General features: G+C 45.6%; 3 protein-coding genes across 3 annotated transcripts in view; 2 read left to right on the top strand and 1 right to left on the bottom strand.

Annotated features, from left to right (window-relative positions):
• LOC102738374 (dynein axonemal heavy chain 9-like) overlaps window positions 1-25,559 on the bottom strand; it is a 241,092-nt gene that overhangs the window by 137,213 nt on the left and 78,320 nt on the right. The window lies entirely within an intron of this gene.
• LOC145717419 (dynein axonemal heavy chain 9-like) lies at window positions 5,311-8,100 on the top strand. Its single transcript, XM_081805698.1, has 2 exons — window positions 5,311-5,617; window positions 7,365-8,100. Exons 1-2 carry the CDS (start codon window positions 5,489-5,491, stop codon window positions 7,953-7,955), a joined length of 720 nt encoding a protein of 239 aa, XP_081661824.1. The 5' UTR covers window positions 5,311-5,488; the 3' UTR covers window positions 7,956-8,100.
• LOC145717420 (dynein axonemal heavy chain 9-like) lies at window positions 20,920-24,902 on the top strand. Its single transcript, XM_081805699.1, has 3 exons — window positions 20,920-21,042; window positions 22,485-22,593; window positions 23,778-24,902. The coding sequence occupies exons 1-3, from the start codon at window positions 20,932-20,934 to the stop codon at window positions 23,927-23,929; spliced, it is 372 nt and encodes a 123-aa protein (XP_081661825.1). The 5' UTR covers window positions 20,920-20,931; the 3' UTR covers window positions 23,930-24,902.

Genomic DNA, 25,559 nt, shown 5'->3' on the forward strand with positions numbered 1-25,559 from the left:
CTGGTAAAAGGCGGTTTGGGGAAGCGGCTAATAAGAGCATGTGCTCTGGGACCAGATTGCCTGGTTGGTAACTCGGGTTGCCCGCGTACCAACTGTTAGAGAGCTGGCAAGTTTCTTTTTTTTCTTGTAACTTTTTATTTTTAACTGATTTTAGACTTATAGAAGAGTTACAGAAATAGCGTCAGGTCCCCGCATACCCCTCGCCTTGCCTCCCTAAACTCAGCATCTCACATAACTGTGGCACAGCTTTTTCACTGCCTTTGGCTCAGCTTCCCTATCTTTAAAATAAGGATCTGCCCATCTCGTCCAGCTACTGAAGGGACTTAACGGGATAACTCACACGAAATACTCAAGAGAAGCGCCTGGTACATACCAAGTGCTCGGTAAATGTCAGTTCTTCTTTTGTTGTTATGCCCCATGGCTTTAAAATCTTTCAAAGCGATGAGTTTTTAGCAGAGAAATAGATCCCCGTGAGTGAGGAGTGTCCCTGGCCCTTTTGGTATCAGTTTACGCCTACCTGTGTTTGAGACTCCATCTGCCTGGGCTTGCGGTGTAACCCATATGATCCCAGCCCACCTGCTTCTCGCTCACTCCTCCCCGACATCCCGAAGGACCTCTGGACTTTATCGGGGCCTCCTGGACCCCGTCCACTGAATTGCAGGGGCTCGACCCGTGGACCTTGGTTGCTGCTAAGGGAATGAGGTGCCCAGCAGACGGTCTCCCATCCTGTCCTGCGTGAGCCCTGCTAACAGAGCCTGCTACTAGAACTGATGCTCCAGCTTTGAGTCTACTCCATGCTCTCCCTCAAGAGCCCCCCCCACCCTGCAGAATTTTACATGAAAGGACAGATGTTACTAATCCTACAGTGCGTCATGAACTCTCACTGAACGAGCGTGAGGTTCCTGGGCCTCAGTGTTGCAGGACGGAAGGCGGAGTCACAGAGGGCAGCCGAAAGGGTCCTGGGCTCCAGCCTTCGCCCAAGGCTATCAGGGCAATCGGTAAATGGCAATTAAACTCACTTCCCCACCCCACACGATGGTGAGTGTTCAGCGTATTTGATAGATGGGAGGACTGGGGCCATCGGAGAGAGCCCATTCTTTACCACCCACATAAGCAGCGGGGTGATGGGGAGGCAGGAGGCTGTGCAGGACTGTGCCGTGAGCCCCACATGTGCGGGGCGCTGAAGACCACCTGTCCCACAAGGGTATTGCCAATCTATACACAGAAGAGAAGTCTCAGTCTCAAACTGATTGCCATGAGCTCAAATGCTTTGGTCTTGAGAGCTTCACTTGGGGAAAGGAGCGGAATCCTAATTGTAGACCTGTCCCACATTCCAGTGAATTCTGCCCAGCCTGGCACTGGAGAGAGCCTTGCTCCGTGGTAGGTGGTCTAGCTGCTTCATGTCTTTCTCTTTCACTTCCTGCTGTCGGTCTGTTCATCTGTCTGTCTCTTTCTCTTTCATAAATGCTCCAGCTCTGGCCGTGTCCTTCTCTCTTTGTGTCTGTCCTCTCTCTCCCAGACCTACACATGCACTTGCAGCTCAATCTCCCCAGAACCCTTGGCTATTCTAAACACCCTGACCATGGCCAATGTGACTGGAGCTCATTCAAAACCTCGCACTGGCCCCCACTGCTTTCAGGCTTTGCTTTCAGGAACCCCAAGAAGCTGGAGATAACTCGGAGATATTCTGGGGCCTGGCCGAACAAGTGTGCCCCTCTTGTCTGCCCTCCTTCTGTCGCTGATCATTTTTGCACACGCTTTTCCAAAGCGCCGCATGTGAAAATGGTGATTTCGTTTCTGACTCTCCGCCCGCTGCTGTAGGGGTGATCTAGAATGACCAGGTCAAGATTCAGCTTCAGTCCCAACATTTAAGAAAAAGGCTGATCTCTTTAGAAAGGCACTCCTAGCCCTCAGGGATGGGGTTCCAGCCTTGCTTTGCCATCTGCAGGGCACTCGATCCCTAAAGAGGTAAGCTGTGTTCACGCTGTCTGTTCTAGAGACGTAACCTGAGGAGCCAGGCTGAGGATCACTTTAACAATTTCCATGTCAGCTGCTGTTCTTAAGCATTTTCTGTATGCTAAGCTCTTTACAGGCTTGATTTCATTTAATCCTCGGAACAACCCCAGGGGGGTGGGTCCTGGTGTTCCCTCCATCATGCAGGGGCCAAGAGCCCAGGCTCCAGAATCCACTTGCCCGGATTCAAGTCCAGAACACGACCACTTACTAGCTGTGCAAAGTCAGGCAAACTACCCCACTGCCTAGTGCTTCTGGTTCATTATAGAGAAAGGGGTTCGAAGGATCTTGGTGGAGAGAAAATGCATTAATACGTAAGAAGCCCTCGGAACAGTGCCCGGTGAGTGGCCCGTGGGGCTAGACACCTGTTCGCTGTTCACTCCCAACCCCTTAGCTGCTGTGCCGTCAATACGGATGTGGGCGACCAGATTTCTTTTGGACAGGCACCGTCAGTAGAGGGTCCAGGGTGCAGTCACGGCACCTGTCCTTCAACGAAAGGGGCCACAGAGCAGGTGTCCGCTCTGGGCGTAACCACGCTTCCCAGCCTTAGCTACCACTCCACCCCCGGAACACGGTGCAGACCTTTTCCTTACTTGTTCATCAGGTCAAAAGCATTCAAGATGCAATCCGAGACAGGAAGCAGCGGTTCAACTTCCTTGGGGAGGAGATTAGCCTGGATCCTTCTGTGGGAATCTTCATCACCATGAACCCGGGCTACGCTGGCCGCACAGAACTTCCGGAGAACCTCAAGGCTCTCTTCAGGTGAGCGTCAGCCCTGCCCCGCGCAAGGGCCCAAGAGAGAAGCTGCTTCTACTTTTTTCCACTGAAAATGTATGGCATATATATCAGAAGAAGTTTGGAACACATAAAAAAGTAGAGTTTATGAAACCACCTTTCATACTCTCACCGGTAAAATTATGTCTTGCTTAATTCTATTCTGTTCTCCTTTATATGGGGTATTTTAAAGTCCTACATTTGTGGTCGACAACAGTTTCATATTGTTCTGGTTTTTTCCACTTCATACTCTATCATAAATCATCTCTTCTATTAGATATTCTTAAGAAATCGAATTTCACGGCCACATTTTATCCTACCAAGCACATGGTCCACGGTGTAATTAAGTAGTCCCCCATATTTAAATATTAAGACGGTTTCTAATATTTAAAAGAAATGTACACATAATGCTGTAATGTGCATCTTTGTAAGTCCTTTTCTCTACATGCGTGATTATTTTCTTTCGCTAACTTCCCAGCAGTGGAATCACTGAGTTAAGAGGGAGGCGCGTTTTTAAGGCTCTTGACACACACCAACAAATTGCTTTCTAAACAAGAGCAGTACTGAATCACACTCCTAGTAACGAGGCACGAGAACACCTCTTATATTTCACCTTGGGCCACTGGTGGACATTGCCATGCTTTTAAATCCTCTTTATTGTGTTAAGAAACCACAAACGCATTTTCTAGAAGGGGCTGCAGTCTCCGTTCTTTGTCTCAGGAAAGAGAAGTCAGCCCAACAACAAAAGATGCCTCACGGCTTCCGATTTTCTGCCTACTGGACCATTACCTAAGACAGAGAGGCCGTGGGAGCCGTGACACAGAGATCGGCTTCATCCGGGGACCCAGAGCCCCTGCTCTGTGGGGACGTGGAGCCCAGGAGACCGCTGAAGAGCTTCCCTGTGCACTCCGTCCCTCAGTCTGGTCCCCGTGAGCTCCAGCGGTGGCAGATCCCTATGTCATAGGTGACGTAGGCATCCCGGCCCCGGCCCCAGGCCAGTGCCCACTGTAACCCAGAGCTTGTTGGTTACCCGAAGTCGTGGCTCTTTGTTTGCACGAAGTATTTCTTAAGTGAGCCTCGTGTTTACAAGCAATAACAGAGGTGGCTTATCACCCTGATCAGAACTACTCTTTACATCCCCCGCTCCGAATTTAAAGGGAACATTTATACCAGAAAATTGGATTGGGGGGGGGAGAAAAATATATGTAAAAACAATAAATACAAACATCTACTTTTATACTTCATTTTCACAAAAGCCCTATCTTTGAGGTGGGTACCACAAACCACAAGTATCCCCCTTGTACAGGGAGAAAACAGGGTCAGCAAATTGCCCAGGGGAGGAACCCCAGTTACTATGGTTAGCTAGGAGCCCAAGTAGCCAGCCACAGAACTTGGGTTCGAACCCAAACAGACTCCAGAACACTTGCTCTCCCCGTCTAAATACTGTCATCCAGAGATAGTTAAAACCCTTTGGTGTCCTCCCTTCCAATATCTGGTGGGCAGAGTATTTCTTTTTTCCAACTTGGGATAAGAACCTACGTAAGTGAGGATCCTGCCTTTATTAACTATTTTCCTGTGCCACTAAACAGTTTTCCTCCCATAGCATTCTTTTCCACGGCCTTACTGAATTCTGTTGTATGGATGCATACTTAACCTTATTTCAGGCTGCAAAATAATTTTGAGGATCTAAGTGTTTGGTTGCGCCTTTGAATTTGAATACAATGTAAAATAATTTAAAGGAAAAATGTTCTTGAATGATACGTTTTTGAAAATTTTATATCGGTGTAGGGAAAATGCAGTTAAGGAAATGTGAACAACCTTAGGCTCCTGTTATATACTTAATAAATTAATTTTAAAAATAAGTAATTTTAAAATCAAATGTTTCTAGAGCGAGAGGGGGAGAAAAACCAGAGCAAATCCTTACAGAGAGAAAAAAATTCCCCTCTGTATTTTCATGTATGACTTTTTTAAAAAGATTTTATTTATTTATTTTAGAGAACATGTGAGCAGGGGGAGGGGCAGGGGGAGAGGGAGAGAGAATCCCAAGCAGACTCCGTGCTGAGCGTGGAGCCTGATGCAGGGCTCCATCTCAGATGCTGAGATCGTGACCTGAACTGAAATCAAGAGTCAGTCACTTAACCAACTTGAGCCACTCAGGCACCCCTCATATATGCATTTTGTGGCAAGATGGGGTTAATGGGCATTTACTTTAGACCTCAGCATTAGATATTTACATTTGTATGCATGTAAGCACAGAATAAGCCCCAAGTGTCTAGGTTTGGGGAAGAGATACGGTTTTGAAAATGAGGAATAGATTGTAGACCCCAGGAGAGACCCAAGTCCTCAAACTTAGCCCGTAATCTGTTACAGAAGTAACTAATAAATTATGAATTACTAAAGCTTTACTAACCTGCGCTTGTGTAAGGTACCCTGGCCCCAAGTTACAAGATGAGCTGTAGCCCCAACTCTGCCCCTGCCTGCTGTCAACATCCATCACCTTGGACAAGAGTGTTCACGTCTTTTATCCTTGGTCGACTCACTGGGAGTCTTGGATGAAACTCTTGCTAAGGGCTAAGTGTTTATACTCACAGATCCCTCTGTCCGTGATCTCAGCCAATGTCGCTCATCTTCCAAGCCCCCCTTCAACTGTGGCTGGGAAACCATCTTGGCCCTCTGTCTCCCTGTTCACAGGCCTTGTGCAATGGTGGTTCCAGACTTTGAGCTGATTTGCGAGATCATGCTGGTGGCAGAAGGATTCATTGAAGCGCGGTCATTAGCCCGAAAGTTCATCACCCTTTACCAGTTGTGCAAAGAGCTGCTGTCTAAACAGGTACTCTCTCCAGTTTGGCTGGACCACCAGCCCCATGTGATTGCCCAGCTCTGGGCCAATGTAGTAGAGCATTCTCACAGAGAATCAGTGTGTCCGTAGGAATAGCAAAAGCTCTGACCACTTCTACAACAAAGATTCATGTTCATTTTTCTTAGCCTAGCATTAAAAAAAAAACCTTATTTGGCGCCCAAACTTTTTTTTCTTTTCTTTTTTTTTTAAGATTTTATTTATTTATTTGACACACAGAGAGAGCACAAGTAGGCAGAGAGGCAGGCAGAGGGAGAGGGAGAAGCAGGCTCTCCACTGAGCAGGGAGCCCGACGTGGGGCTCGATCCCAGGACTCTGGGATCATGACCTGAGCCAAAAGCAGCCACTTAACTGACTGAGCCACCCAGGCGCCCCTAAACTTTTTTTTCACAGACTACTTAGCAACACCTCATAGATCCAGTGTCCCATGAGAAACCTCTGTGGCCAACAAAATTCCCTTGAAGGGAATTGTCTCTACCTGAAGGGCCACGGGATGGGGAAAGGGTTGGGAAGAGATAGTTAGGCATTCTAAGGAGTCCCACAGATGTCATTGTTGCTTGTCCTTAAATGTGGCTTCTGCCTGGGGCAGGTCCCCACACAGGAACAAGAACCTCCAAGGTTCATGCCTTGGGTGGAGAATTTCTTGGTGGCAGGGACAGCCAGTCAGGCTTCCTTGGGCTGTTCCCACTGAGTTTCTCCTCCCTCCAGGCCTCTCTTACTTACTTCTCTCTTACTAGAACTATCTTTGCTGCCACAGCATGGACGCATTCAGCCCCATGAAATCTGTCCCAGGTGGATTTCCTTAAAAACCTCTTCTGTTTCTCCATGATTTCCTGGGCCCCTTGCTCACTGCATCAGCTGCCGGGTCCCCACCACCACTGACTTGCAGGCCAGCAGCTGACAGCCACAAATCCACCCCGAACCTCTCTTTTGAGCTCTAAACCTGTATATTCAGCGGTCTATACCTCAGCTCTCCTGAGTGTGAGAAAACTCCTCTCGCTCAGCATCTAAAGCCGATCTTCCTGCCGGTCCCCAACCCAACCTACTTCTCTTGCATTCCGTGCTTCAGAATGCAAAACCCTCACTCACTCACTGGCTAATTCTGGAATTCTGGGAGTCATCCTTGGCGTTTTTCTTTTCCAGGCATTTTTCTTTTCTATCTAATCGTGGATGAATGGTTGTGCATTCCACCCTCTGGACCTCTCTCAAATCCATCTCATTTTCTTCCTACCACTTTATATCCAAGCACCCCTGCCTCTTGATTTAAGCTCTTGCCGCTGCCTTTCTATGAGTTGCTACTGGTAATTTTTCTTCACTGCTCTTCTCAGAGCGTTTGAAGGCCTCCTTGGTGTAGAGCATGTGAGCTTAGCCTCGACCATCTCTAAGAGCTAACGCGGCTTCCTCCTGGATGCCCTTCCACTCTCAGAACGTGCAAGGAGTAGCCAGATAGGTCGGGAGGTGGTTCTTTTTGCTTTCCCTTGCCCCCAACCCTCTGTATGCTCTGGGTCTGCTTCGTTGTCATCACAGCTAGAAAAGTAGCATTAGCCAGACCGGGAGCTTGGGATCTGTGACCACCACAACATTCCGTGTCATTGGTCCCTTCCTGAGCTTCCGTCTTGGCCTCAGAAGTGACCTGCCTATAATTTCATAGATACTGGCAAGGGCATAGGGCATTCTGCATCCCAGCGGGCCCTGCCTGACCCGTGCCTCCTTCTCTCAGGATCACTATGACTGGGGCCTGCGGGCCATCAAGTCTGTGCTGGTGGTGGCCGGATCCCTGAAGCGAGGGGACCCTGACCGCCCCGAGGACCAAGTCCTGATGCGCTCCTTGCGAGATTTCAACATCCCCAAGATCGTGACTGACGACATACCAGTGTTCCTGGGCCTGATCGGGGACCTCTTTCCTGCCCTGGATGTCCCCCGGAGGAGAGATCTCAACTTCGAAGCGTTGGTTCGGAAGGCAGTAGTGGATCTGAAGCTCCAGGCTGAGGACAACTTTGTGCTCAAGGTACACTGGGATTTCCCTCCTGAGATCTTTTTTTTTTTTGGTCTCTTACTGCTTTTCTTGGATGATGGGTCATCCTTAATCCAAAGGGTGGCTTTAGATGTACAAATAGGTATCTACCTAGGAATAATTCATTTCAAGAGCTCTTTACTGGGGCGCCCACGCTGTGGAATGTGTGGTGGGGAACGCAAGGGAGAGATGGCACCCCTACCATCAGAAAGCTCACAATCCAGCAGAGGACTAAGCCCCAGCCCGTTCTGCTCTCGCACATGTTCTTTTCCTGTGAATTACTTCAGACCGGATTAGAGAGGACCTGATAGTAGTAGACTATGGGAGCCGTGTTTGTTCTTAGGCAAGTTTCTGAGCTTGTAAGCATTTTGAAGTGATCAAGGACAAGCTTTCTCACGATTAAAATAACTTGAGGGTGGTAGGCAGACTAACGCCGCCCCCCCCTCCCCTCACCCCAAGATGTCCGCATCCCCATCCGCAGAATCTATGTTATGTGACATGGCAATGGGAGATTAGGGTCGCTGATAGAATTAAGGTTGCTAATCAGCTGACCTTGAGATGGGGAGATGGTCACCTGGGCGGCGGCCCTATATAATCACAATGGTCTTTATAAGTAAGAAAAACCTCCACCAGCCTTCGCTGGTGTTGAAGGTGGAGAAAGGGACCAGTGCCAGGGAACGCAGGCAGCCTTTAGACTCGGGAAAAGGCAAGAAAACAGATTCTCTCATAGAGCTTCCAGAAGGGACTGGCCCTGTCAGTACCTTGATTTCAGACTTCCGAGCACCTAAACGGTAAGAGAATGGCTCTGTGTTGTTTCAGGCCACCACATCAGCAGTCATTTGTTAGAGCAGCTACAGAAAACGAAGATGTTTAGCAGTAGGTATAGACTTTCAGGAAAAACCTTGAAACTTCAGGGAAAGTATGACAGGTTCCATGGCCTTGGGAACCATGATGGTTTCTACTGCTTTCTGGGGAGGCTCAGGACAGGCGAAGACATTTCTGCTTACATTAAAACAGTGGGTGCATGAAGAAGGCTCCGTCTAGAACAGATCTTTAACCGGGATTAAAATGGTCTTGATTAGAAGTGAGTATAGCCATGGCCTACCTCTTGGAAAAGGAAGCACTGATCCCCCGATTGGGGCACCTGGCTGGCTCAGTCAGTGGAGTGTGCGATTCTTTGATCTCAGGGATGTAAGTTCGAGCCCCACATTGGGCATTGAGATGACTTTTTAAAAATCTTATAAAAAATAAAGTAGGGGTGCCTGGGTGGCTCAGTTGGAGGGGCATGTGACTCTTGATCTTGATATTGTGAATTTGAGCCTCATGTTGGGTGTAGAGATGACTAAAAAAGTAAATAAACTTAGGAAGGAAGGTTGGTTGGAAAAGCAAGCTACAAAGAATTGGCCAACATGAGGCCAGGTGCAAACGCTCTCGTGATTTAACTGTGCTAGCTAGAGTTTTTATTGGGATTAGGATGCATTATCAAATATCTCAGGCTTTGCATACAAAGTTCTGTACTTTCTGAGTGGTCTGCCCTCATCCCATTTTCCGGAAGTCCGTTATTTTTACGGAGCAACTTTGCAGATGCTAACATTCCAGAATGCGTAAATCTTGCCACAGTATAAGTGCGTTCATAAGAGTAACCATACCTTGGAGCATGATGTGACAAGTGCCACAAAAGACGATCCTGGGGTACAGGAACATGGATAGATTTTTTTTTTCCTGTGCAGTAATACCTTTGGGAACCCCATGAACACCACCGTAGAGTTCACAAGTGTCTTTATATGACGTATCCCACCTGACCTCCCACAACCCCTGAGGCCAACGGAGCAGTTGAGGCACTTTACAGACAAGGACACTGGGCTGCCATTACTTCTCCAGGATACCCCGCTGAGGGTTTCATGAGAGAGAATGTGCTCTGCCTTGAGGAGGCTACCGGCTTGGGGAGTTGGGGAGGGGGGCATGTTCCTTCTACGCCACACCAGGAGGTGTTTCAAGCACGTAATACCGTTGGTAGAGATTAAGCCCTGGATCTATGTAAATGGAATTGGTGTCTGCCTCCATCTCTCCATCTCTGAGCTTCCATTTCACCAAAGAAAACAAAACATGACCTGGTCCTTCCCAGCTGTAGTTGGTTTTGCCTGTCCACCGTCCCCACACGCAACCTCCCTCTTTCCAAGTGCAGTGGATAGACTTTGTCAAGGTAGAGATGGGCCTGAGGGCCTTCCTGGTGGAGGCAAAGGGCTGGTGGAGGGATGGGTGGAGAAGCACTGAGATCGTACACCCAGCAACAGGAAACAGAAAGGCATGGGGACAGAGAGTGAGCAGTAGGACTTGAAGGGTAAGACCATGATATAGGAGGCCTTGAATGCCAGACAGAGCGAAGGCTTTCCTCTTAAGGGCTCTGATCCTAAGAGGTGCCCCTTTCCTGGAGGGGAGTTAGATCCGACGAGGCTCCTGATACACAGGGAACGGGGGCTGATGTCTTGCGACCAGAACAGTCCACGGACACTCTGGGAGTCTGCTGAGGCAACATGACCCGACCTCCCCATTTTCTGCATTTTTGCCTACTCAGAATCTTACTTTTCCTATTTATTGGTCGGTTGGCCCACATTCTGTGTCCTTCTTTCTCTCTCCTCCTTCTTCATGATTGCTTTCTACCCTACTGATAAGACAGATGCTCTCCATTAAAGACTCTTGGTACAGTTGGCATTTTCTACCCACTTCTTGTTCGTGCTGTCCACCTGACCACCCTCAAAAGTCCGTTCATCAAAAATGCCTAGCGAGGCTCTGCTTTGAGATGGTGTCCTGAGATCCCTAACAGTGATCATATAATTTTGTTTTTTTGAGACAGAGGACTTAGAAGTGTAGAACCTAGAAGGGGATAGTTCGATCAGTTCCTGGAAAGAGGATGTAAGCAGGTTGACAGATCCCGCAGGGCAGGAGGGCTGCAGGCCAGAATCCACTTAGAAGGGCTGTAGGAGAGGAGGGCTCTGGAGTCAGCCCGTCTGCCCAGCCAAACCCTGGGGAGGCCCCAGGCTTGGAGCTGCTAGCGAAGGAGGACAGGAGCGAGAAAGAGAATTGGAAACAGCCGAGGGGGGATCATGAAGTCAGTCTACCTTATAATTTTTCCATCTGGCTCCCTACACTCTTCTCCCAGCTCCCCCTTCTAGTCTCAAATTCCCGAGAAGGGAGACCACGTACAGTCAGGCATTTAATCCGCAGCCAGAAAGAAAAGTCTAAGGCAACCTAATAAGCTCTTTGGGGGGAAACTCTACCTGCCCTTGGCATATTGGTGCCTCCGTGTATGGTCAGTCTGTTCTCTCTGGGGCCCCTCAGCCTGGAGGCCAGTTGCCTGCTGACTCGCCCACAAGTGAAAGGACAAAGGCTGAGGTCTAACCACCGGCACGAGCTCTCATTCTGAGAAGGCATCCCCGAGCATATCCACCCATCCTTGCCTTCTAGAAAACACAGTGCAGCTCTTCATCTACCCTTGAGGCTCACCAGATCCTGGAGAAAGCCAACCCCGCAAGAGACAAAGGCAGACTGACAACCCCCCCACACACACACACACACAAACCCACGCATTCACACACGGCAGCTGATGCCAGTGTGAATAAGGAAGAGAGTGTTTTGAAGGTTCTAATTAGTATCCTTTAAGAAAATTAAGAAAGCGATGCCCATAGAAAGGGAATGAGATGCTATAAAAGAAATAAAAAGAACTATCAGAGAATTGTAAAGAGCTCTTTGAAATGTAGAAATGTAGAATTGTGTCACTGATAATTCAGTGAAATGATTGGAAGGTAAAGTCAAGGAACTCTCCCAGGACAAAATTATGTATGTATGTATGTGTATAATTTAAAAAATGTATATTTTATATATATTTGTTTTTATTCAATGTGTATTATTTGTTTTTTTTAAAGATTTTATTTATTAGAGAGAGAGTGAGAGAGAGCATGAGAGGGGAGAGGGTCAGAGGGAGAAGCAGACTCCCCACTGAGTGGGGAACCCGATGTGGGACTAGATCCTGGGACTCCAGGATCATGACCTGAGCTGAAGGCAGTCACTTAACCAACTGAGCCACCCAGGCGCCCTGTATATTATTTGTTTTATGAGGATAGGGATACTTACGTCTATATGTAGATATAAAATGTGTATATAACAAAATATATATGATACACAAAAAGAAAGTGCAAGAGTCAAGATGACATGGAGAGGATCTCTGTGCAACATGTTGCCAATGAGAATTTTAGAAAGAACTTTCTAGAACTTTCTAGAGAAACATGAGATTGGAGGGGCTCAGTCAGTACTGAACAGAGTGGATTCGAATCAACTTTTACAAAGACATATCATAATGGAATTTCAGAAGTCAGGGGTCAAGAGCAGATGGTAAGTTTCCTGGTTGCGTGATGGGCTAGGGAGATAGGCACAGGGGACCCAAGGTAGAAGTGAGGTTCAGGACAACATGGGAGCCTCTCATCAGCAATACTGGGTACTAGAAGACCAGGAGACCATTCCTTCAGAGTTCTGATGGAAAAGGTTTCAAAACCAATTGTGTACCAACCAAGTTGTCATTCAAGGTATTATCAAAGAGTCCTAAATTTTATTTTTTATGTACCCCCTTTTTAGTGTTTTATTTATTTTAGGTTTTTTGGCTTTTTTGGTGTTTTAGTTGAATTCCAGTTGACATACAGTGTAATATTCATTTCAGGTATACAATATTGTGATTCAGCACTTCCATATATCACCCGGTGCTCATCACAAGTGCGCTCCTTAATCCCCATCACCTACGTCACCCACCCCCCACCCACCTCCCCTCTGGTGACCATCAGTGTGTTGTCTATAGCTAAGAGTCTGTTTCTTGGTTTATTTCTCTTTTTTTCACCTTTGCTCATTTGTTTTGCTTGTTAAATTCCACATATGAGTGAAATCATATGGTATTTGTCTATCTCTGACTTATTTCCCTTAGCATTGTGCTCTCTAGCTCCATCCTTGTTGTTGCAAATGGCAAGATTTCATTCTTTTTATGGCTGAGTAATATTCCATTGTATCTATAAACCACTTCTTTTTCATTCATCTATCAATGGACACTTGGGCTGCTTCCATAATTTGGCTATTGTAAATAATGCTGCAATAAACATCAGGGTTATGCACCCTTTTGAGTAAGTTACTTGAGGACATACTATGGAAAAATGAGGATGAAAAATAAAAATGCCATGGGTTTCAAAAAATCGAGAATCAGGAAAAAAAAAAAAAGAAAGTCCTAGCATTTTAGCTGTCAGCAGACCTAGAAAGAAGTTAATCCAAATTAGGGCAGGAAGTCCACGGTCTCCAACAAAAAGACCTCAAAAATGGATACATTCAAAGCAAGAATAGATCAACAAGATGAAAGTTCTTTTGTGTTTTATTAAACTTCTCAGTTATGGAGCCTGAGGCATATGTCTTTTCTTTTAACAATGAAAAAGGAATGCAATTAAGAACACCAAGAGAAAAAAAGTCATGGTCCAAATATTTTTTTAAGTAAACATAACCTGGTATTGATCAACATATGGAGTGTTAAGAAAAAAGTATCCATTTGACCTTGGGTTGATGCTGAGAACATCCTCTGTCAAGTCATGACACTAGGCCCATAGAGAACGCAATGTAAACCAGGCAACAACTTTCTTCTGTAGTGAAAAATCTCTCTAGCTGTAAGAACGTAAGCCACGATCAGTCTTCAACCCTTACGATCACAGAAAGAGAAGGTCTAAATACAAGGCCAGAACAGGATATAAATATTATCAAACATAGCAATATAAAAGTATAACATGCCTGGAAGAAGACAGGAGAAAGAAAGATAAAGGGAAGGATGGGGATACTTATATATTTACCTTGCAAAAGATACTGTCAAAAGTTGATGGATTCATAATCAGCAGAGAATAGAAATAACTCATTCATCAGTTGATAAATGGATAAACAACTTGTGATCTTACCTACACAATGGACTTTTATTCAGCTATAAGGAGGACCAATGTACGGATACATGCTACAGTGCAGATGAGCCTTGAAACAGTATGAGTGAAAGAGACAATTCACAAAATGCGACATACTTTTATAGATCTATTTATATGAAATGTCCAGAAGAGTCTAATTTAATAGAGGCATTGCACAGGGCTGAGGTAGGAGTCGGGGGATGGGGAGTGACTACTCATGGTATGGTTTTTCCTTCTGGAGTTGAAGAAAATGTTTTAATAGTGGTAATGATTGGATGGTCCTGTGAATAGGCTCAAAACCATTGGATCGGACACTTTTCAAAAGGTGACTTTTATGGTACTTGAATTCTATCTCAATAATGCTATTGAAATGAATGAAAAGAAGTTGGTGGAACTAGAAAGTGATTTTAAGGCTTTCGGGATCAGGGAAGGAGTCAGTAGTTGTTCACGGGGGAAAAAAATCTAAGAATACAACGAAGTCTCTGTTCAATAACAAGAGCACTGCCTCCATTTCCCTCCCAACCCCCTCCATTTTTTTAAACGCAATGCCCTCAGGCTAGTTTCATGCTAAAAATCCTCCAGTGCTTCCTTCCTGTTGTACTTAGAATAAAATTCCAAGTACCAGTTCCTACATAGCTGACCCCACCCCCCCCTTACCTCTCTCATCTCATCTTATACTCGCTCCCCCACCCCACCTTTCTTTGCTGTTGAGCCCTGCAAGCTTGCAGCCAGAACCTGAGGATTTTTTTTTTTTTTTTTAGATTTTATTTGTTCACTTGAGAGAGAGAGAAAGCATGAGCAGAGGGGAGAGGCAGAGGGAGAGGGAGAAGCAGACTCCCCACTGAGCAGGGAGCCTGAGGCGGGACTCGATTCCTGGACCCTGAGATCATGACCTGAGTGAGCCACCCAGGCACCCCAGAACCTGATGATTTTGTACTCACTATTACTCCACCTGGCGTGTCTCCCATGGATCTTCATGTGGCTGACTCTTTTTCATTCATATATTAGCTTAGATATCAGCTCCCCACAGACCCTTCCTGACGCTTCCCTCATCCTTATCTGGGAAGACCCTTCGTTAAGTTCCTGAAGGACAAAAACAAGAGCCAGGATTGAGAATCTGCTTGGGGTGCTCTTGGGCTCTGAACCAGAGGACCTGCAATAGCTTCGGACAAAGAAGAGGAAAATAGTGATGCTGTGGAAAACACAACCCAGTATCTCAGTTATCCTACCACAGTGGAAACAAGTCAACTCATTCCCCAAACAGAAATTCATCTGCTTCCTTTATACTGAGCCTAGCAGTAATGCTCTCCTCCTGATCCCCGGCTTGTACAGTTCTAGATACTTCATTTTAACACCTGTACCGCTTAATTTTTTAAAAAACAGAGAAGTTACTTTTTATCATGTTTTAAAATGTAGAATAAATAGGATGTATGGGGGGAAATCTTTGTATTGTCCTACCACACGGTGCATATTCCAGTACCTTACCTCACACATTCATGTTCCTCAGCCATTAAGGGTATTATAGTGGAAAATATACTTGATCTACATTAAAGTTCAGTGTCTTAGCCCATGGTATATAAGACCCCTCATGATAGGGGCCACCCAGCTTTTCCAGCCATCCTTCATGTTTTCAGCAAATACCTGTTCAACATTTAGTATGTGCCAGATTCTCTGCTAGACACTGGGAATAAAAAGGTAAGAAACCCAGTCCTGCCTGCCTTCACAGAGCTGATAATCTAATAGGGAGAAGAGTAACCATGGCAATGCTGAGTAGTAGGATGTAGGTATGGGACACCTACTGCAGACTAAGGGATGATGTAGGTCTGATGGGAAAAAGGCGGGAGAAAGGATAACTTCTGAACAGAAGGCACCATATCTTGAAAGATGTAGACTAAGGAAAGAACATTATTAAGGAACCCCAGTTATCTACCTGGAATGTGCATGCTGGGGAAGGAGAGAGAGAAGCTGGTTTGGGCCAGTCTGCACAAGGGCCTCGTAAGCCAGTCTAAGGATTTGGGATGTCATCACCAAAGCTATGGAGAACCACTGAAAGGACAGAGTGACAGCAATGACACGATCAGATTTTCATTACAGTAAATGTGCTCCTACAACAGTGTGAAAAGGCAAGCCTGGAGACAAGCCAGGGTAAGAGGGATAAGACCTTCAGTGCTTATCAAGGAACTCCTTGACTCCGGGCTCATCAAACCATCTGGTCAACCACATCAGGCTCTGTCACACCACAAGCCTTTGTGCTGTTATACCTCTGCTTGCAAATCCCCCTATTCATCTTGACAAACTCACCCCTGAAGCCCCAGTTCAAATGCCCCCACTTCTTTGAAGCCTTTCTTATTCCCTTTATCTGTACAAAATCAATTGTTTCTTCCTATCTGTTCACATAGCACTTTATAAATAACTTGAGTATAGTAATCATTATGCTTCCCCTTTAGCCTGTAAGATCATGGAGGGGGGAGAGTCCTCTCTGAATCTCCCTCACCTGGTATACTCCCCAGCACTTAGTTGGTGACTAATAATTACATGGCCAAATGATGAATAAGAATGTAGCTCCCACAGTTAGGACCCCTCACCACATCTGGAGGTGAAAAACCCTTCCTCTGTTGACAACAGGTCTCCCCTCAGATACCAGCCTGGGGCACAGAAGAGCAGTTGGGATGTCAGTGAGTGACAAGTTGGTCCCTCTGGCTGAATTGTGTGTCTCCCCAGGTGGTCCAGCTGGAGGAGCTCCTGGCCGTGCGACACTCCGTGTTCGTGGTGGGCAGCGCGGGCACTGGCAAGTCTCAGGTGCTGAAATCCTTGCACAAGACCTATCAGATCATGAAACGCCGCCCTGTCTGGGCTGACCTCAACCCCAAAGCAGTCACAAACGATGAACTCTTTGGCATCATCAATCCGGCCACCAGAGAATGGAAGGATGGTAAGAGCAGGATACCCCTGGGATAAAATTCCCGCTATTCTGAGCCCCGGGGGGCAGGCTTGAATCTACATCCAAGGGTGAACTTCAGAGGGAAGAACACTGGCCTGATCGGTTTGGAGTGGGAGAAGGAGGTGAAAGGAATCAAAGAAAGGAAGACCCCAATTTTGATTTGGAGGGGAACCTCAGCCGTTGGGAGATTCTCTCTCCTTGGAGACCCTTCTAGCTGCTCCTTGAGAGAGGGCATTGAAAGAGGAGAGAGCAGGGCAGGCATTCTCAGTTGTGGTTCTGTGATTGTGCAGCACAAGTCAGAGTCCCTACGTTGCCTGGCAGTGGATTTAAGACACGGGTGGGGTAGGGAAGCCCACAGCTCATTCCCAAAGGGGCAGCACAGCATGCTCTGGCTTCCCACAGTGGGCACATGTTCCTGTCAGCCCCCAGAAGTGATGGGGAGACATCACTACAGACAACGGGACCTCAGGGCCTGGCTGAAGACATCATTCATTACCATTCATCACAGACCATGATCCCTTCTGCAGCGATTCAGAGCGTCCCAAACTCCTGTTCACTTAGTGCTAACTCCAGTGTCACGTTTCTAGATTTAGAAATCACTGGTAGATGCTGGAAAGGGGCACTGTCACTGGGAGAGAGCTGAAAAGAAAACTCCGAGCTGATAGGACCTCTTTCTAAAACCCATGTGGCTTCTGGAATGAGGGCCTCTCAGCTCCCTCCTCCCATCTCGGTGTCTGACTACACAGGGTCCAACTGCCTGGATTCTAATTTAGGACTTTCCGTCAGAGGCCTAGAACAAAGGGACTTAATGGGCAGCCTCTCTAATTTTTATTTCACTCACCATTAATGAGGCTTAGCATCTTTTCCTCCTTATTGGCTTTAGTAATTGGCTCTTTTGTGATTTTATTTCCCTGTAATATTTTCTTATTCATTTGTAACAATTCTTTATATATCAGAGATAGTAATCCTTTGTTCTATGCATCGCTAATGGTTTTTCCTGTCTACCATTTGTCTACAGGCACTTTGTAGCATAATTACCATGCACTTTTTTTTTTATTTTTTAAAAGATTTATCCATTTATTTTAGAAAGGGCGAGAGAGAGAGAAAGAAAGAGAGAGCGAGCAGCAGGTAGGGACAAAGGGAGAGGGAGAGAGAGTCCCAATCAGATTCCATGCTGAGCAAGGAGCCCAATGCCGGGCTTGATCTCACGACCCTGAGATCACAACCTGAGCTGAAACCAAGAGTTAGTTGCTTAACCAACCGACTCACCCTGGCACCCCAACCTGCACTTTTTAAAAGAGAAAATTATGTCTGTCCATTCTGTTGGCATCTGGGATTCCTATTTAGTTTATCACCCTTTCTCATTTTCAGTTATAGATACAGTATTATAAATTTGGTCCTGAAGATACTTTTTACACGAACATCTCTTTTATCCATCTGGGATTTATTTTGGGGCTTAGTATGAGCTAAGGTAGAGAATCAACTTCATATTGGCTTCCAAATGGATAATTGAATGTGCCAAAATCATTTATTAAGCAGTCCTTTCCCTCTGAATGTAAGCACCAGCCTGTCACATATACCAAGATCTGATTCTGGGTTTTCTGTTCTGTCCCATTCATTATTTAATCCTATACGAATGTCATTCTACTCTGTTCACAATCATAACATTTTAATGTCTGATGGCTTAAGTTCCTCCCCAGTATTCTTTTGTAAGTTTCTTGGCTAGTCTCAAGCACTTATTATTCCATATTAAATCTAAGCTCATGTAATTCGAACTTTAAGCTGTGTTATAGTTTCAATTAAAGTTTTATTAAATATACAGTATTCATCAAATATGGAGACATTGACAAAGATTTATAATCATAAATCTGTATTCACAAAGAGAACTATAAGTAGATGGAAGACAACTTTTTAAAAATTTTTCGGGAACTTGGGAAAAATAGAAATGTGGTGAATATTATTGCTATACTTTTTTTCAAAATTGGACAGATCCGAAAGAAAAAAATAAGCATAGTCATAGAGAAATTGAGAAATACATCATCAAACTCAATAGAACACATCGTTTAAGAACTTTGCATCTTAGAAGTAGATTGGTACATTCATAGAACATTTACACAAATTTGAAGTTTAGTTGGGCACAGAAGAAACTGTAATGAATTCAAAAATATCGATTTACGGGCCACATTGTCTGATAATAATGCAATAGATGTAGAAATGGACAGTAAGAAAATGACCAAAAATAATTGTACTGCTTACAAATCAAGAGATGCTCACAGGGCAGCTGGGTGGCTCAGTCAGGGGTCCGACTCTTGATCTCAGCTCAGGTCTCGATCTCAGGGTCTTGAGTTCGAGCTCTGCATTGGGCTCCAGGCTGGGTGTGGAGCCTACTTAAAACATTAATTAATTAAAAAAAAAAAAGAGAGATTCTTACTTAACCCCCTGGGTGAAAGAAAAAAAAAAATACATTGCATACAAAAACCAAGGGAGCATGCCTAAGACCAATAAAGAAGAACTCTAAACTCTTCTTATTTTTGAAGATGGGCTAGAAATGAAGGAAGTCAGTATCCATCCTAAGAAATTACTCAGAGTGGTAAACTGAACCTGAAGAAAATCAGGAAGAAGAAACTTAATAAGGATACAGTCTGAAATTAATGGGAAGGAACCAAAAAAAATTATAGGAAGGATAAATAAAACATAAATATGGGTTCTTTGTAAAGATCAGTAAGCCCATTGTGAGCAAGATTGATGGGGGAAGAAGAGTAAAAGTAGATCCAATTAAGAATTAAAAGCTGTAACAGCAAATAAAGATTAAGATGGAAGAGATCACTTAATTATATGATACATGTTTGGAAAACTAGGAGAAATAAAAACAATACTTTAGCAAAATATAATATTAGCAAAATTTACTCAATAAGAAACAGAAAATGAATAAACTATTGATAAGGACAGTTTGAAACAGTAGCAAAAAAAATGGTTCCAAAATGGTAAAAAAACAAAACAAAACAAAGACACCTCTCAATTCATTTTATGAAACCAGAATAATCTTGATATCAACCTTTATGTAGAACCAAAAAAGAGCCCAATTTCACTTAATAACATAGATTCAGAAATCCTGAATAACATCACCAAGTAGATCCCATCTCTATATTAATAAAAATAAGAATACACTTTAAGTAGAATCTACTCTAAGAATGCAAGGATAGATTGAATTTTTTTTTTAAGTTTTCATGTAAAGCTTTGAAAAATTAAAGGAGGAAATCATGTGCTCAACAGTAGGTGCTAAAACCTCAGGAGCTATTCCTAACATAAAAATTCTAAGTAAGATAGGAATAGATAGAAATACCTTAAATATAATAAATCTAAATCTTTATAAATAAATCGTTATCTAAAGCCCAAAGGAAGAGGGGCATTCTGAATGATGAGAAACTAAAGCCATTTCTATTAAAATCAGTAATAAGGGGGAGCCATTACCAACATTATTATTCAGTACTGCTTGGTGTGGGATTCTAGAAAATGCAGTAAGACAAGAAAACGGAATATGCCGTATAAGTTAGAGGAAAGGAAAAAAATTATTATTTTGCTGCTTTATACTTTATACAACTTTATACTTAGAAAATTCAGGAGGCATTTTGAAAAAAACACTAAAATTAATATGAAAATTTACTACTGGTAACTAAGCATAAAATAAATACACAGAATTTGATACCTTTTCTTTCTATAGCCAGCTAAAAAAAGGAAATACAGAAAAAAAATCTGATTTGCAAAAGCAACAAAACTATGAAATGTTTAGGAATACTTTTAGCCAGATATAGATTGAAAACACTCTAAAAGTTTATTAAGGAACATAAAGTAACATTTGAATAAATGAGAAGACATACCATATTATCGATTGGGAAAGCTTAATATCATAAAAATCAATTCTATCCAAATTAAGATCTAAATCTCACATAGTGCCAATTAGAATCACATTGGGAACTTCTCTCAAAGCCTGGGCTGCCATCACAAAGGATGAAATCTTACCTAAAAAGGTTTTCTGTAAATCCATCACATCCCAGTTGCCTGTTGAAATGATTCTCCGGGTCCCTCGTCACCTAAGCCAGTGCCATCAGATTTTGTTAACATTTTGCTGATGATGTTCTTAAAAGAGTCAGAGGGAGACTCAGAGACGGGGGCACCTTAGCACTCGCTGTCAGATTCCAATAGAATAAAATGCACATCCAGTTCTGACCTGGCTTTTCCATTTACACCTTCTCCTGGGTGTCGTAGCTAAGAGGGAAAGGCTGTCTGACGAGAAAGAGCATTGATGATGAGATGGTTGCTGAGCAGTTCGTGGTTCCTTTTAGGACTGTTCTCTTCCATCATGCGGGAGCTAGCCAACATCACCCATGATGGACCCAAGTGGATCTTACTGGATGGCGACATAGATCCAATGTGGATTGAGTCTCTGAACACTGTCATGGATGATAACAAGGTATCAAGGGGGGAAGGGAAATGCCCAGGCCATCCCTCATCATCTAGGAAACCAGTTTCCCAGGTGCATCTGGAAATCTCGATCCCACACGAGGGCTGGCCCCAAGTAAGGAGTTGCTGGAAGACTAGTGTCTTTATTTTTTTCCCAGCTTCATTGAGATATAATTAACATATAACATTGTGTAGGTTTAAGGTGTGTGATGTGATGATTTGAAATATGTGTATCTTGTAAAATGACCACAATAAGGCTACTTAACAACCTCATATAATTGCGTGTGCACAATCACTGCATTTTTAGCATTGTCTGAATTTAATATTCAGAACTGGAAAGAATCTTAAGTCATTTATTCAAATCTTTTTCCTTAAGTTTTTCCTTCTTTATAAATAAGGACACCGAGGGTCAGAAACATTCTAAGCCTGTCAGCCATCCTCAGTGGTGACAAACCATTATCCACGGAGAGTCTATTTTATTTGTTGTAAACAGTGAAAATCGACACCAATGAAGTGGCCGCTAAGCTGGTGGCTCCTCCTGAATTTATTCAGAAAACACATCCGGATTCGAAGGTTTAGGATGGTTTCAACATTGACAGAATCATTGAACTAAATGTGTGCCCTCCCAGAGGGGCTGCTTTATTGATTTCTTATGGAAGTGCAGTGGACACGCAATGTTACGTGAGTTTCCGATGCACAGCATAGTGATTGGACAACCCTCTATGTTAGGTGGTGCTCATCACGGGGGCCGGGTACCATCTACCACCATGCAGCACTATTACAAAACCACGGACCATATTCCCTACATTGTGCCTTTCGTCACCATGACTTACTCATTCTATAACTGCGAGCCCGGTACCTCCCTCTCCCCTTCACCCATTTTGCCCACCCTCCCACCTCCTTCCCCAGAGGGACTACTGTATTTTTTAAGATTTTATTTATTCCAGAGAGAGAGTGCAGGGGGGAGGAGCAGAGGGAGAGGGACAAGCAGACTCTGCGCCAAGCCCAGAGCCTGACGTGGGGCCCGATCCCAGGACCCCAAGATCATAACCTGAGCCAAAACCAAGAGTCAGACACCCAACCAACTGAGCCACACAGGTGCCCCCAGAGGAACTACTTTAAAAGAAACAGTAATATGAAACCTATACTCTTTTTAAAAATAATCTTGTTATCCCAATATGGTCTAGCACATTCAAATCACTGACCTCCATTTACACTTTTTAGAGAACTTATTTTTTGATTCATTGCACACACAGGGATGGAGGTAGAGGGGCTACAGGAAGAGAGGTAGAGGATTCTTGTAGAATATTTAGAAAATAACTTGTAATCATAATGAAGAAAATAGTCATCCTTAATCCCCGCTGGGAGTAATCAGCCAAATCCAGACCCCCACCCCGCGCCGGCCGTGTGTCCTCCCTCCTTCCTACCTGGCGTGTCCCTCCGTGTGTCCAGGTGCTGACCCTGGCGAGCAACGAGAGGATCCCCCTGAATCCCACGATGAGGCTGCTCTTCGAGATCAGCCACCTGCGGACGGCCACACCAGCAACTGTCTCCAGAGCAGGTATGACCCAAGGAAGGAGAAAACCCACCAGGCCGCTCATGTGGAGACAGGGGCCCCTGGCGTCACGCAGGGTGTGGCTAGCTCTAAAGGAAGCTCCAAACAGGAGCCAGACATCGGTCACACGGACCTCTGGCCTGCCTCTCTGCCCCCGTCGGGTCCATGAGGGTGAGCAGGTACTCTAAGGCCAGGGCCATGGGATTTTCTAAATTCAGAGATGGGAAGGGAAAGGCCTCTGAGCTGGGCAATGGTCCTCTGCACAGAAGTGCCTCGGCTGAGGCTGCTTTTATTTAGGCCAGTTCCCGCTTCCCCCGTCAGTGGAGATGACCAAGGACTGCTCTTCTCACTGCATCCTGGTGAGAGATGACAACTGTATGCCTTAACTTACCTCTGACTCCACCTGCCAAATTGATCGGCACAGCCTAGAGCATAAGGAGAGTGAGTTTGCTCTCCACCGTAACATCAGATTCCCTTTTGAGGATCCAGCGGAGGCTGGGAACATGGGGTCCAGAGAATTCTGTATTCATTCTCTAGGGCTGCCATAACAGGTCACCACAAACCCGATGGCTTTGAAGACAACAGACAACTATTCGCCCACAATTCTGGAAGTCAGACATCCAACATCAAGCCGTCAGCCCTCTAAGGGACAGTCCTGCCTTGCACCTTCCGGCTTAGGCTGCTGGCCCCATGACTCCAACCTCCACCTCCTTAGTCACGTGGCCTTCTACTCCATGTGCATCTTGCCTTTTCTGTGTCTCACAGGGACACCTGTAAAGTCCCACCCAGATAATCCAAGACAATCTCATCGCGAGATCCTTAATCACATCTGCAAGGGAAGGGCTTTTTTGCCAAATAAGGTCATGTTCACAGGCTCCCAGGATTAGGACATGGACATACCCTTTTCGGAGCCACCATGACAAGGATGGGCAATCACAGTCTTCTTTCCTCCTGAGCCTAGACTTGGCCATACAGCCCTTCTCAACCCTGCTCCCCATCAACTGTTATCAGTCAGTTGGAGCTGGTCCCGATAGCAAACCCACTTACCCTCTCAAACCGAGGCCAGCTCTCTGTTTCTTCAGAGTCCAGTCTCCTGTACATTTTCTACCCAGAGAAAGTAACTCCCTGGGGGTGAGGAATCTACTGTCCTCTGTGGAGGCATCAGTGACCAGAATTCTCTGTGTCCCCAGGAATCCTGTACATCAATCCGGCAGACCTGGGGTGGAACCCTCCAGTGAGCAGCTGGATTGACAAGAGGGAAATGCAGACAGAGAGAGCCAACCTCACCATTCTGTTTGACAAGTACCTCCCAACCTGCTTGGACACACTCAGAACCAGGTAGGCCAGGGAGTAAAGGAAGGTAACAATTCAAAGCTGCAGTAAAGAGCCTGTCAGCTCACACCTGCTATCCCGCTGATGTTCTGTCCTGTCCCCGAAGCCAGATGTCCCCAGAGCCTTCCCCTCTGGGCCTGGCAGGTGGCAGAGGGCAGCACACATTACGATGGCCACGGGATGCCTCTTGTCTGCTCAGGCAAGAAGTATGGTGAGTGAGGAGGAGAAAGATGCAAAGTGACCATCGTGAGTGCATAATGGGTGTATCCAGAGCTTGTGGGTTGTGCTACGAGGTGACAATCCTGAGATCCTTCACATCGCAGGGCACAGAGCTGGCCCTCATAAACGATACACACGCCAAATCAACAGACCTAGAGGAGACGATGACACACATCAGTGATAAACGGGGCCCACTTCCTGTTGCTGGCTGGGTGTGCCCACCACCCAGATAATGCAGGACCCGATATAATGTGTCATCCCACCAGTCCTGCCCCTGTGGACACTGAAAATTCACTTTTCCTCTTACAGGTTTGCAAAAGTAGAAGCAGTAAGCACTGACCACTTACCCCGTAAACAAGAGAGTAAGGGCTCTTACCTGGGAGGATACTTACTACAGCAAGAATATTGTAGGTGCCTGCAGAGGGAGGCTCAAGGTCTGGAACCTGCTTTTATTTTATCCCTTCTTGCCAGTGGATGTGCCCTTCCTTGAGTCAGGCAGCCAGCCTCGTGGTTCAGCCAAGTCCAACCATCAGAGGTTGGTGCTGGGGAGGCGGTGTGACTCAGGGATCCATAGTTCCCAAACCTTCACCAAGGTAGCGTCAGGACGATGTTTCTGGGAAATGAAGGCCGCCGCTCGGAACGATCCCTGACTCTGTGTTCACTGGTCTGTCGTGCATGGGACCAGCTCACAAGCATGGAGGTGGGGGTAGAAGGGGATCTGTGGGCTCCAGGAAGCCCGAGCACTGTCCTGACCAGGAATTATTTTCCCGATCTTCCATATTTTCCAAAACCCTTGAAAAGTCTCCAGCCTCTGTGGCCTGTGGGCTCTTTATGGCCTTGGAATCTAAGGAGACAAAGAAGCCCGGACAGCAGACGAGGTCGGGAAGTGGGCACGTGTGGTCAGTGGCATGGGTGGGCCAGGGCAGCTGGGTTAAAAATGCCACGGGAAGGGAAGGTTTTCAGAAAATATCGAGCATACCCCTGTCCTTTATCATTTGCTGAGACACTCATCTGATAGAGCCTCTCACTAAAAGGCCATTTCCCACTCTGGGCACTTAGGACAGGAGATGCCAAACTCTTATCTATGTGAGTATTTGTGTGTGCACCAGGCTCTGGAGATGCTGACTTTATGCAGTCTATCCAGAGACGGCCCCCCGGCCCCATGTCTGAACTCTGTGGCCATCAAGGACGAAACACGTCCGTGGTTTATGGTGGCCACACGGGGTGGTGTTGAATGCTCACAAAATTCCTCAGAGGACAAAGCATCCGTGGACAGGGGGCAGAGCTTCCGGGCTGTGCCCTGGGGACCACAACTTTCAGTAACAAGATGCTGGCTTCAAAGTCGGACTTCCCTCATAAGGCCAGCTTTCTGGGGCCCTGGTACTACAGAGCTGTGGGATGTCCGCACGGAATTTTTTTTT

The sequence above is a fragment of the Leptonychotes weddellii genome, chromosome 15, assembly GCF_054177405.1.
Source record: "Leptonychotes weddellii isolate Sample4059 chromosome 15, ASM5417740v2, whole genome shotgun sequence".
NCBI classification, from domain to species: Eukaryota; Metazoa; Chordata; class Mammalia; order Carnivora; family Phocidae; genus Leptonychotes; species Leptonychotes weddellii.

Bases quoted from the DNA above. Each gene is read 5' to 3' on its own strand.
- LOC145717419 (XM_081805698.1), top strand. From the start codon at position 5,489: ATGGTGGTTCCAGACTTTGAGCTGATTTGCGAGATCATGCTGGTGGCA. The intron at 5,618-7,364 runs GTACTCTCTCCA...TCCTTCTCTCAG, and splicing joins AAGAGCTGCTGTCTAAACAG to GATCACTATGACTGGGGCCT.
- LOC145717420 (XM_081805699.1), top strand. From the start codon at position 20,932: ATGCGGGAGCTAGCCAACATCACCCATGATGGACCCAAGTGGATCTTA. The intron at 21,043-22,484 runs GTATCAAGGGGG...CCGTGTGTCCAG, and splicing joins CTGTCATGGATGATAACAAG to GTGCTGACCCTGGCGAGCAA. The intron at 22,594-23,777 runs GTATGACCCAAG...CTGTGTCCCCAG, and splicing joins AGCAACTGTCTCCAGAGCAG to GAATCCTGTACATCAATCCG.